At 48.2% G+C, this 9,787-nt stretch overlaps 1 protein-coding gene across 1 annotated transcript; it reads right to left on the bottom strand.

Annotated features, from left to right (window-relative positions):
- Positions 1-3,681: 3,681 nt before the first annotated feature.
- On the bottom strand, positions 3,682-5,361 carry CITED4 (Cbp/p300 interacting transactivator with Glu/Asp rich carboxy-terminal domain 4). Its single transcript, XM_036743055.1, has one exon. The coding sequence runs from the start codon at positions 5,007-5,009 to the stop codon at positions 4,422-4,424; it is 588 nt and encodes a 195-aa protein (XP_036598950.1). The 5' UTR covers positions 5,010-5,361; the 3' UTR covers positions 3,682-4,421.
- Positions 5,362-9,787: the final 4,426 nt, after the last annotated feature.

Below are 9,787 nucleotides of genomic sequence, written 5' to 3'. Positions count from 1 at the left end.
CTTTAGACCCTAGAAATAAATGGGACTTGGTCCAGAGGTGGGGTGATCCTGAAAGAGCAGAGGCCCCCTAGGGTCAGCAGCTTGGGGGAGGAAAGCCTTTGGCTGATGGGCCATTTAGGAAGGGGCCTGTGAAGGACAGGATATGTTCCCTCCTGGAACACTTGGCCAAGGCACAGTCCTGGAGGAAACGGGGCTTATTTTCACCATACCATCAAGGATTATGGATTGATGGTGTTTCCTGGACCATCGCCAAGTAGATGTGTTAACTGTCCCCAAGCAGAGGCCCCACCAGACCTATTGCCTCAGAGTCTCCTCATCAGTTGACAGAAGCCACCCCTCTCCATCCTGTCCCAACGGTCATTGAGACCATGTGAGCCAACAGATAATGCAATCACTGTTGCTGTTATGTCTCATACAAGATCAGAGCTTAGAGGGGGCTTAGAGTTCCTTTAGTCTGATCCTCTCAATTTACAGATGGGCAAACTGAGACCCAAAGAGAAAAGACTTGCCCAAGGTGACATAATATAATGTATCCAATGAGGGGGCCAGCATGGTGTAGAGAAAAGACTACTGGTTTGGGAGGCAGATGAGCTGGTTCTGTTATTTACTGTGTGACCTTGAGGAAAGTCACAACCTCTCCATAAAATGGAGGAGGGGGAGGGGTAAATAAGGCCTGTGGACCCTCTTGGCCCTAACTCCCATAAACTTACATTTACATTGTGCTTTATGGTTACAAAGCACCTTATAGCAATTATCTCATTAGATCTTCACAACGAATTATCTTCACTTTACAGAGAACGGAAACATACTCAGAAAGGTCAAGTGATTTGTTGAAAGTCACATAGCTGTCCAATGGCAAAGCTGGGACCCAAACCCAAGTTTTCTGACTCCATCTCTTTACATGATGCTGCCTCTCATGCCTCAAGTCCCTCAAACTATTGTCCCCATCTCCTCTTAACTGCTAAACTTCTTTTTTTTAAATTGCCCACAGGGGCCGCCACATGGTGCAGTAGATAGAGCCACCAGTTCAAATCTGACCTCAGACACTTGACACTTACTAGCTCTGTGACCCTGCGCAAGTCACTTAACCCCAATTGCCATGCCAAAAAAAAATATCGTCTACAGCCAATGACCCAATTGCCTCACTCTCTACCCATTCCTCAACCCATGGATGGAGTCCTGACTTTCATTCCCCCTCCCCCTACTCTCTAAAGCCTTCAGTGACCTCCTAGTCATTAGGGAGAGGTGTGACTAGACAACAGTGCATAAGGAAAAAGATTCGGGTGTTTTAGGGGACTGAAAACTTAATGTATGTCTGTAGTATAACAAGAACCGAAAAGCTAATGCAATCCTAGTCTGTATTGAGAGGCATACTATCCAAAATGGGAGATAGTATTGTCTTTTGCCCTGGCCAGACTATACTGGAGCACAGTGATTACAATGGTGTCTTATACATGTTTTGTTGTTTAGTAGTTTTTTGGTCATGTCCTGACTCTGTGATCCTATTTGGGGTTTTCTTGGCAAAAATACCAGAGGGGTTCACCATTTCCTTCTCCAGTACATTTTGCAGATGAGGAAACTGAGGCAATCAAGGTTAAGTGACTTGCCCAGGGTCACACATCTAGCAAATGTCTGAGGTAGGATTTGAATTCAGGTCTTGACAGTCTGTCTACTGCACTGAGCTAGCTGCTCTGTCTTACAAAAAGCAAGATGCTTAATTAATGCTTCTCAATTGCTTGGTTGTAGACATCACATTTTAAGGATATCGGCCAGCTGGACTGCCTTGCCCTAGAAGATGTTAAGCTCTCCCTCAGGGGAGGTCTTCAGTCTTTGTGGTATGGTCACTCTGCTGCAGGGTGGGCAGGGAGGTATTATATAGGGAGGTATTCTTCTACAGGGGTAGAAGAGTATCAAGATCCTGTGATTCACAGTCCCACCCCAAAGATCCCTTGAGCTCTGGCCCTGACTTTCCATTTGGATGGAGATGCACTGACTCCTCAAGCTCAGCAGGTTCAAAACTGAAGTAACTGTCTCCATCTCCCACCCCTCTTCACTATTTACATTAAAAGCCAAACCATCCTTCCCATCATCTAGCTCCAAACCTGTGCCATCTTGATGCATCTTTCCCTCTTCCTCAGTTGCCAAATCCTCTCATCTCTACCTTTATGTTATTCCTTGCATCCATCCCTTCTTCTCCACTGCATTAACTAGGATTCCCCTATAACTCTCAGCTTATTGCAATAATATGGTTTTCCTGCCTTGCTTTCCCCTCTCCAATTAATCCTTCATGCAACCACCCAAGTGATTTTCCCAATGCATGCCTGGGTTCAAGTCTCTCTTTTACCAAAAACTTTTTGTGGGAATACAACTGTTATCCCCATTTTTGGTTATGAAGACCAAGGTCCCTCCAAAAGTAAAGTGATTCAGCCAGAATTCCAAAAACAGTAACTGGACTTCAAAGCTACAATCTTTGATTTCAAACCCACTGTTCCTTCCTTTACAACCATCCTGCCTCAACTGAACATTGTTTTGAGTTCCACCTCATTGGAGGCTAGCCATTCAAGAATCTACTGTGCCCAGCTAGGAGGGAGCCCAAAGTCCATCTTCATCCTGCTCCTGTGAGATCATGTTCAAAAAGAACTGACATCTCATACTTATTCCCAATCTCCCTCCCTCTTGAAGGAGCCTCGGCTGAACATAGAGGAAATGAGTAGGCAGGGGACTGAGCCTCTGGGAGTCAGGAGACACCACTGAGATCCAGCTCGGCTCCTTATTGTGTGACTACCTCCTTAGAGCCTCAGTTCCCTCATCTGTTAAATGTAGTTATGACTTGTACCATCTGCCTCCAAGGGCAGTTGTGAGGAAAGAGATGTATATGTCATTAGATTGGAATTTTGGTTTGGTTTTGCCCAATGGTACTGATGTGTAATGAATAGGGAGTGAGCCTTCAAGGCAAGACAACTTTGGTTCCCACCTGTAAGAAACTAGCTACAGCCCTGGGAAAGCCAGGCAGATCTAAGATTAAAAGTTGAGGATCTGCTATGGTGGAAGGAGTTTCCTCACCAGGGAGTTCCTAACACCAATGTTCAAACTAAAGGGGGAGGGGGTAATCATAGAAATTTAGCTTGTTGACTTTGCATGGGGAAGGAGGTAGGAAAAGAGGGAAGGAAAGAGAGGACTAGACCTGGAGAGGGCCATAGGGTAGCCCAGCTCTGACAGCCAGCTCCCTCCCCTCTTTCTTTAGCAGCAACACCAACAGTGAGCAGCTGAGGGCAGCAGCCAACAGCAAGCTGCCCATGCAGTTCTCCAGGGCTCCATAACTCCACCCCAAGTCAGACCAATCCAGGACTCTCTCAGAGCCTCAGCCTTTCAGGAGCAAGCTCAGGGACCAACTGCCATTCTCTCCAAGAAGGAAGCTGGGTGAGATTGCGCCATTTCAACGGCAAGACTCAGGGGCAGTTTCAAAAGAAGCCGGCATCTGCAGTTCCCAGTGGTCTGTGATGCCTCAGTCCTCCCCTGCCCTACCCTACACCCGACACTGCCACCGTCACCCTCAGCTCTAGGTCTGCCTACATTTCTCTACCCTCACTCACCCACATCCCCTCAAAGTAAAACGAAATGGATCTTTGGCAAATGCTCCCACAGCAGGTCCCCCCAAAATCAGGTCAGCCGACTCCAAACCCAAAAGGAAATATTTATTTTGGCTTGCAAGGCAGAGAAAGAGGGCAGTGACCTTAAGCCAGTTAGTCACCCACGAGTTGGGGAATTCCCCCAAAGAGCCAGTGGCTTGCAGAAAAAGTCCAACTATGGCAGTGACCCAGGCACACCCTGCCCATGCCCCTGAGATAAGTATAGGGGTCCACCTTGCCAAGTGCTGGGTGGTCGTTTCAGCCAGGTGGGAGGGAGTCTGGGAAGGTGGAAAGGAAAGGTCTAGTAGAGACCCTTAGCCCAAAATGGCTCAGCACGGGAGGGTACAAAGGCAGGCATCTGTAATTCCCCTCCCACCCCCAGCAAACAGCCCCCACAGTCAAGAAGTCTGGTGTGGTGGGAAAGAGCTTAGAGCCAGAAGACCTGGGTTCAAATCCTGACTGTGCCCTTGTCTATCATTAAATAAGGATAGACTGGAGAGTCAGACAGGCATTCCGAAATACCATGGCATCTCCTCCACAATCATGAACCCAGACCTTTTAAACCCCAGGGACACAGACAGCAAATTCTGAGGGTGGTGGAGCTCCTCCCCAAACTTGACCCCCTCCCTCCAAGCTTTAGTCTCTTTACTCCAGATACTAGCCAAAAGGGATCCAGGGGCAAGGCTCCTAAGCTGTTAAAGAGATTGGAATTGGGCTCGGCCTGACTGTCTGCTAGACTGGCTAGGGGAAGAAGGCATGGGAAAAATTCGAAAGGCCAGAGTCCTGGGCCCCTCAGCAGCTCACGGCTCCTGCCTGCTGTTTGCCCCCAAAGTCCCAGAGGCAGTCGATTTCGTTCTGGCCCAGGAAGAGCTCGGGCAACTCTTGCACCCGGTCTAGCCCCAGCTCCTGTTCCAGAGAAGTCAGCGTCTCCTCGTCGATGAGCTCGGCGTCCACACAGCTCAAGGTCAGCGCGGGGGGCGCCAGGTCTGGGCCCAGAGGGCCTGGCCAGCACCGCGGGGTCCCCGGTCCCAGGGCACACCCCGTAGAGTGGCCCTGGTAGAACGGATGGAGTTTCTGCCTGTGCAAGCTGGCCGCGAGCTGCGGCGGCCGCGGGGGCCCCGGGAAGGGCCCGGGCTGACCCGGGTACAGCAGAGTCCCGGGCCCTGACAGCTGGGGTCCCAACTGGACCGCTGAGCTGGACCGGAGGCGCAGGTCACCGTTCTCAAGCCCCGGCCCAGCATAGGGGTGCGGGAAGCCGTCGGCCGCGGGGGATAGGGTCCGGAATACGTGGGGGCCGGTAGGTAGATTCCCCGCCCCCACGCGGTGAGGCTGCAGCCCCGAAACTCCGTGGCTCAGGGGAAGCATCAGGGGATCCGTCATGGGCGCAGGGACAGAGGGAGAGGCGGGGCAGGGGTGGGAATAGGGGACCCTGAAGAGAGATAGGTGGAGGGTCAGCCCCAGCTGCAGGGAGAGCCCCGCTCAGCCTGGGACTGCTCGGGACGAGGACGCTGTCCCAGTCTGTGATCGGGACCCCAGGACGGCTACCCTCACCTAACTTCTCCGCGGGGCCGCGGCCAGGACAAAGGAAGCCGGTCCCGTCCCGTCTGTCACCCCGCAGGACTCAAGCTCAGCTGTCTCCAGAAGCTGCAGCTCGAAAGAGCTGCTTTTCAGCTCCCGGTGCAGGTGCGTGTAAGATCTGCTCCGATCCGATCCGATCCGATCCGATCCGCCTTCCCTCATCCGCCAGTCAGCGACTGCCTTCTTATACGGAGAGGCGGGGTCGCCCCGCCCACCCACAGGCTCATTGAACGCTCCTCCTGGGCTAGACCGACCTACGGGAGAGAGGGTCCGCCCCCCGGCCTGAGGTTCCGTGCTCAGTTCTCCCAAGCTGGTTGGCTTCATGCTATCTTCGCCCGGCTACAGGCGTGAGGAAGTGTCCCAGAAAATGGGGTGCGTGACCTTGTGCGAGTTAGGGTCCTTTCTGGGCCTCATTTTCTCATATCTGTAAAATGGGGGTTTGCACGAAATGATTTCTAAGGTCCCACCCAGTTCTAAATCCAATAACCCCAGGCTGCCCTTACCCCCTCTGGACAATTGTGAGGCCAAAATGGCTACAAGGGAAGGGGCTGGGGGGGGGGGGGGCAGGGAGGGCGGTTCTAGACCTAAAGACTTTCAGACGGGAAGATTTCAATACCCTGCCCTGTCCTGTGCTCAAATTTCCTTGGCCATGTGTGCAAGAAGTCTCCTCTGGAGGCCAAATGCCCTCCAACCCTGTGGGTAGGTACTGTCATTGTACTGATTTTACAGACGAGAAAACCAAGGCCCAGAGAAATTAAGTAATTTGTCCAGGATCACACAGGCAGGACTTGAACCCAAGTTTTCATGCCTTCATGTATAGTGCTCTGTCCACCACACCAGGCTGTCGTAGTTAGATAGACAGTCATCCAGCTCATTCTTTATCAGGGGTTCATGAACGGGGTCCAGGAACTTGGTTTTATTTTTTTAATATTTTGACACCATATTTCAACATGATTGGTTTTCCTTATAATTGTGCATATTTTATCATATGCATTTAAAAACATTACTGCAAGAAGAGGACCATAGACTTCTCTAGACTGGTAATGGAGACCAAAAAAACAAACAAACAAACAAACAAAAAAACCTTTTCTCTATGAAAATTTCCATGTGATTCTGATGAAGCTGTTTATGGTAGCATGGGGGTCTGCCCCCCAAACTTCATTTCTGCGGTTGGCTAAAAGGCGAGGTCTGGCTTTGAGGGAAGGAACCATACTGACCTGCAGTATGGTTCTGACAGTTCCAGGCTGTATGGCCTTGGGCAGGTTCTTCCTCCTCTCAGTTTTCCCATCTGTAAAATGGCAAGATTGGGCTCAATGATCTTGAAAATCCCTTCCAGCATTCCCCTTCTCTCACTCTGCTACCTTCTAGTTGGCATCAGGCCTAACGCTGATGTCTGTTGTCAATTTTCAGATCTGGAAGAAACTTTAGTGACTGACTGGTTTGCTCCCCTCCCCTATTTTTACAAATGAAGAAAATGAAGCCCAGAGAAGGTAAAAGATTTGCCTAAGATCACGCATCAACTCAGTGTATCAAGTGATTTTTCTGCCTTGGACCCTGGGAGTAACTCAATGTAGTCTCACTCTCTTTCTTTATCCCTCCTCAATGAACCTTGCCCTTTCTCTAGATTGAGAAGACCATTCTTCTGGGGATTAGCCAATGCCTTCCTTCGTAGTTTGGGGCCCTCTGCATTCAGTAGCAGTGACTTAAGTTGGCTGGATTTCTGGATTTGTGCGCCTGGTCTCTTAAAGCAGCTCCCAAATCAGAGTTAGAAGCCCTGAGTTCTAGGCCCGGCTCTGCCCTGGACTTGGCCTTAGCTTCATCATCTCTAAAATGGTGATGCATTCATTTAATGGGCATTTGCTGAACACCTGCTATATCAAATAAGACAATGTCTTTGGCAGACCTTAAAGCACTAGCTATTAGGGCTACATAAAGGATATAAAGATTCAATCCAATAATTCAACCAATTTTTATTAAGCACCTATTATGGGCAAAACAGGAGGCAGCATGGTACCATGGATGCATTGTTGGATTTGGAGTTGGGAAAACCTGGGTTCAAATCCCGCTAAGTCAATTAACCTCTGAACCTCAGGCAGCTCTCCTGAGACTCAGCTACTATATTATAAACAGTTGTGTCTGCTTTAGTGGGAGGCATTTTCTCACCAAAAAAAAAAAATCCCACCTTCCAGATTTATTGACCACATGAGCCAAGAGATGAGCTCAGTGCTGGAAGGAGTACTAATGATCAGACAAAATGCCTGCCCCCAAGGAGCTCACAATCTTATAAGGGGTTAAGACACAAACCTAGTGAAGAAAACTAATAATATATAGTGATACACATTGAGACACTCCAGGACCGTCCGGTCTTTTGTTAAAAGAAACAAGATAGCTTTCTCTCAGTCCTACAGGGTTAACTGTTTCTGTTAAACTGTTTCAGGGACCAGTAACTTTTTCAAGTACATTTCAGGGTACCTACTAGTAGGCTTAAGATAGGCAGAGAGGAGAGATGGAAGAAAGGGAATGGGAAAAGAAACTAGCAGCAGAAAGAGATGGGGAACAGGAGCGGAAATGGTAAAGGATGTATAAAATTTGGTAGTGGGGGTTGGGAGTTGAAAGAGGTAGAACTAATGGAAGGAACAAGGTCGTACTGCGTGTGGAAGCAAGATCTCAGCCCTGCCACTCTAGTGTGATATCAGGCAGGTTACCGACACCTCTGGAGTGTCAATTTCTGTGATTTGCAAAAATGAAAAGGCTGGACTCAAAGCTCTCTCAGGCCCTTTGCAGCAGCGACATTATGTGGAATATGGATCAGATTGGCAAAGTGCTAAGTGAGGTCTGAAAGAAGGCACCCTGGAGGAAGTAGCATTTGAGCTGGACTTTAAAGGGTGGAGAGAAATCCAGCAGGAGGAGGGAGGACGTTCCAAGGTTGAAGAGAAAGTGTGGGATTCCATCAGAGTCCAGTTTATTTAATCCTCCCTTATATCGTAATTATCCATGTGCTTTTTCTCCCTCCTTCCTCCACCCTTCATGAGTTTGTAAGCTCAGAGTGAGTAGGATCTGTGTTTTCTCCTTGTACCCATAGCTTTGGCACAGTGTCTGCTACCACAGAAGGCTGGGTTGGATTGAAATTCTCAGAGGATGAAAAAAAACTAAAAAAGAAAAAACAACAAACAACAAACAAACCAACAAAAAAAAGGGACAGCTAGATGGCACAGTAAGTAGAGCACCAGCTCTGTAGACAGGAGGACCTGAATTCAAATCTGACTTCAAACACTTGACACACTTACTAGCTGTGTGACCTTGGGCAAGTCATTTAACCCCAATTGCCCTGCCTTCCCCCCTCCAAAAAAACAAAAAACAAACAAGCAAACAAAAAGAAATTCTCAGGGGATGGAGTGGGCTGGGGGTATAAGATACCCAGTTGATACACCATTAGAATAAGAGAGAGTAAATCTGGATAGGAATCCCACCTCAGATACTTAGTAACTGTGTGGTCTTGGTGGGAAACTTCTCTGGGCCTCAGTTTCCTCATGAGGGGAAAAAAACCAAGGGGACTGGACTTGATAGTCTTTAAGGTACCTTCTAGCCCTAAATCATGAGCATCCTATGATCCCATGAAATTAAAGCTATTCCAGTGTGGAAAGAAATTGTCACATACAAGTTGATTTTTCTTCTCTCTCTCTCTCTCTCTCTCTCTCTCTCTCTCTCTCTCTCTCTCTCTCTCTCTCTATATATATATATATATATATATATATATATATATATATATATTGCTTTTTGGCAGGGCAATTGGGGTTAAGTGACTTGCCCAAGGTCACACAGCTAGTACAAGTGTCAAGTGTCTGAGGCCGGTTTTGAACTCAGGTCCTCCTGACTCCAGGGCCGGTGCTCTACTCACTGCGTCACCTAGCTGCCCCCTACTCTATATTTTTTAAAGGAAAATATCGCTCACACTGAGGTTTTCATGTGGAACTCCTAGTGACATTACATAGGACACAAGGGTTCCATAAGAAAACTGTTTCTAGGAGATACCAGCCTGGAGGAGGAAGTCTATCTTCCTCACGATGGTTTTCAAGGCCCTTCATTCTGTTGGCCCCAACCAGTCTTTCCAGGCTGCTCTCCCCTGAAGGTAATGATTGTTTCATTCTTTGTGATTATATCCTGTGTGCCTAGCACAGAGCCTGGCACATAGTAGGCACCTAATGGTTGTTGTCCTTCCTGCTTGAAGAGGACCAAAATGATGATGTTGGAGTCATGTATAGTGTGTTTGACTCTGGCCAATCAGACCAATATGATCTCGGAAGTCTCTACCACAGGTCAGGTCCAAAGAGTCCACGTGAACATTTGGGGTGGAGATGTATCTAAATTTGTGCATCTCACATTTCTTTTGAGTTACTGCAATTCTGCTTTGCTCATAGAGTGCAGATTATGCACTTAATAAATGTTTATCGATTGATCAACTGATCTCCCTATTACCTGCCTTTGTCCAGACAACAGCATAAATTAATATCCCCCAATTATTTTAAACTTTCTTGACTCCATACCTTGTCTCATAAAGTCATCACTACCTAGGAGGCACA

Source organism: Trichosurus vulpecula, chromosome 2, assembly GCF_011100635.1.
Source record: "Trichosurus vulpecula isolate mTriVul1 chromosome 2, mTriVul1.pri, whole genome shotgun sequence".
In the NCBI taxonomy this organism is placed as follows: Eukaryota; Metazoa; Chordata; class Mammalia; order Diprotodontia; family Phalangeridae; genus Trichosurus; species Trichosurus vulpecula.
Note: the sequence above shows the minus strand (reverse complement) of the source record. Positions and strands in the feature narration are given on the sequence as shown.

What these genes read in the sequence shown, in the direction of transcription:
- CITED4 (XM_036743055.1), bottom strand. Translation starts at nt 5,009, where the DNA reads ATGACGGATCCCCTGATGCTTCCCCTGAGCCACGGAGTTTCGGGGCTG.